Here is a 3,210-nt window from a genome sequence, read left to right as displayed (position 1 = left end):
CTTTGTATTTTGGCTCTCTCATTCTGGTTTCAGGTCATTTGCACCGTTAGAGACAGCCTCTGATTGCACATATGTAAAATAAAATAAAATAAAATAAAATTTCCTCATGGCTACTGTATATCATTAAGTACGATCAGGCTTTTGTGTGAGATAATAAAAATTCACAAGATCTACAAAACTGTAGGAGAGTTATAATATTTAATATATATAATATTGTATTTTATATTAGACTAAAAATACAGCTTTGCAGAGATGAATAATAATAGAAGCACTGATAGAATTAATATAGAACTAATGTCTAGTTCCTAAAGGGGTCATCTGTCCACACCAAATTATTATTATTATTATTATTATTATTGTTCATTTTTGAAGTGTGCCTTTATCTGATATTATGACAGTAGTGTTTCCACGTGTTTCCATTAGGGGAAGCTACCGTTACATTTACATCATACAGCATTTCTTTATTGCTAGATACAAGAATATGCGCCACTCTGGGTCTCCAAAAACATGTAACCAAACAAAACAGAAGGGATTTCAGCAGGACGAAGGATTAGGCTGACATATTTAATGTCTTGTGCCAATATGATCGTAATCTGGAATTAATTTATCGCAACAAAGGATAAAATGGACAAAACATTCTCAATTATATAGTATAGTATCTGGGTTATTTTCATAATCACTTTAAAGTTGCACTTTCATTACATCACTTTGGGTAACACACTTTACTGAACTGAAGTTTATTGGTATATCTAACAAAACTGGTATGGAAAATAAAATTCCAGGCAATAATCTATTCTACTACTGCTGATTGGACTGATATGGATATAATCAAAAGACCATTTTTCGACAAATCTCAGAAACAGAAGAAATCGATTGTTCAAACCATCTTGTATGACGCAATATGGCTGATTTAAAATCAAGTCATAAATGCGTATAAAATTATGATTACTCTGCCCATGTTTTCAAGAAACTATACCTCATGGCAGAGTTAAAATAAAATGCTTTTTTCCTTTAATAAATACAGTTAGATATAGGAAAAATACCAGGTGCAAGTAATTCCAGTGACTGTCATTTTCCCCATTTTTAACTGCTTACATTTTACGCCAATAAAATCACTCGATGTGACGTCGGATCTCATGACTGGTTTGCAGAGAGAGGCACGTGTAGGAGGGCTGCCTTTATATTTGGAAACCTGCATTTTCTGAGGTTCTTCTGAACGGTGTTAGCAGTAGTAGTAGGTGTGAAGAGAAGTGTCGTTTGATTGTTTGCTCGCTAATTTAACGGACAAGATGGTTGACCTATTTGCAGGAACGTGGAAAATGATTTCCAGTGAAAATTTCGATGACTATATGAAGGCTTTGGGTAAGAAGTGCCAAAGACTAATATATCAAAATTGGTGAACATTATCTAGTCAGCAATTCGACTACGCTAACTAGCCAACTGGTTACTAGTGTTTTCCTGGCTAAATTGGAGTAGCTAGCTATTTTTTGTCATCTACTTTACTAACGCGGCTGCTGAATTTTCTGAAGGAATTTGTTTCATTGACTTGTTTCCTTTGTTCTATTGTGATATATTTATTTGTCTTTTTACATGTGCTCGGGCACCTGCTATGCCTATGCGTGTAACGTTTACATAGGCAAGAGTTTTGGCTAGTGTTTTCCCATTTGGCGCGATAACTAGACCTAGCCCTGATGATGCGCTCCGAATTATTCGCAAACTAGCCCTGGCTATCTAATTTCATCTCTTGGTTGGGCTACTAGCTCACCATTTAAATACGTTTACAAATTCCCGTTGCTAGCTCGCCAAATTTGCTTTCGTGGCATGCAGACTGCTGTAGATCAAATTCATTCCAACGTATTGCATTTCATTCCCTTTGGAGCGTTTTTTTTGTATATCTTTTGGGACAGAATGAGTGAAAAGCGCTGTATAAATAGGCTGTAGAAATGACTGTCATGGTAACATCTCGGTTTTGCAGGCGTAGGTTTTGCCACCCGGCAGATGGGCAATATGGCTAAACCAAGCCTGATCATCAGCGTTGACCAAGGAATGATCAGTATGAAATCGCAGAGTACATTCAAAACCACAGAAGTCAAATTCAAATTGAACGAAGAATTCGATGAAACTACAGCCGATGACAGAAAAACCAAGGTAGGTATCTTCGAAGCTCTCATTGAGTTTACGTTGGAGCGCAACGGCTTTGTAGTAATAGGTCGTGTCTGTTTTACAGACCGTATTTACCTTGGAAAACGGCAAGCTTGTGCAAAAACAGAATTGGGATGGAAAAAGCACGACGATAGAGAGAAGTCTGGAGGATGGTAAATTAATTGCGGTAAGTATTTTAATTCCGAAATTGGTGGCTTGTGTGAATAGTTCTGTAGAAATCGACCCCGGGTTGACCACATTTTGTTTCGCTTTGAATTGGTGAAACTAATTTTATTGTACGTAATTATTTTCTTGGGTGCATTATGCCGAAACATTAAATGTACTGTATTGTCCAGAAGCGCAAGGACAGTGCTGAACAAATATACAGTTGTCCTCCCGTGGCCATTTCCAGTGAATTCCTTTTAGTATAGGGCTATAATTTCTGGAATTTGATGCCAACGTTCTTCACAGATGTGATTCAGCTTAATCTAAAATTAAATGGTAATGGCTGCTGTGTTGTTTCTCTGAAATGTACTCTTTTGTAAGTGCAACTATATTTTTCGTCATTGAAAAGGCAACTAACCTAGAAACTGTTTTTGTTCCAGAAATGCATTATGAATGACGTTGTGGCTGTGAGGACGTATGCGAAGGAAGATTAAAGCGTTCCAGCCCCTGTGGTGGCTGAATTTCTGAAGACTGAAGACCTCCCCAAATCTCGCAAGGCAGAAATACTGCCTTTTTGTGTCACCAAAACCAGACCTACAACATGCACTGTATTCTATATTGTGGGAGTTTGTGTCCAGTGTTAACTGCTGTGGTGCTCCAAATAAAAATTAATAAAAAATTGAAAATGGTCTTTTGTAAATAGTTATGGCTAATAAAACCAAGTGTTGTAGATGACTACAGTTTTCAATTACAGGTACTTGATGTTGTTTCTCTTCTAGTCCAGTATACTTGGTCAGTAGTCTAACATGTAAATGTGCACTTCTGAGTTGATGTATTGCATTAATTACTGTATGTGTTCCCCTTGGAAATTCCCATCGTGGCTGCCACTGGTGATTTGGTTGT

General features: G+C 37.0%; 1 protein-coding gene across 1 annotated transcript; it reads left to right on the top strand.

Moving 5' to 3' along the window:
- Window positions 1–1,200: 1,200 nt before the first annotated feature.
- On the top strand, window positions 1,201–2,993 carry LOC135261017 (fatty acid-binding protein, adipocyte-like). The gene is made up of 4 exons (XM_064346855.1): window positions 1,201–1,362; window positions 1,976–2,148; window positions 2,228–2,329; window positions 2,748–2,993. The coding sequence occupies exons 1-4, from the start codon at window positions 1,290–1,292 to the stop codon at window positions 2,799–2,801; spliced, it is 402 nt and encodes a 133-aa protein (XP_064202925.1). The 5' UTR covers window positions 1,201–1,289; the 3' UTR covers window positions 2,802–2,993.
- Window positions 2,994–3,210: the final 217 nt, after the last annotated feature.

Source organism: Anguilla rostrata, chromosome 1, assembly GCF_018555375.3.
Source record: "Anguilla rostrata isolate EN2019 chromosome 1, ASM1855537v3, whole genome shotgun sequence".
NCBI lineage: Eukaryota > Metazoa > Chordata > Actinopteri > Anguilliformes > Anguillidae > Anguilla > Anguilla rostrata.
Note: the sequence above shows the minus strand (reverse complement) of the source record. Positions and strands in the feature narration are given on the sequence as shown.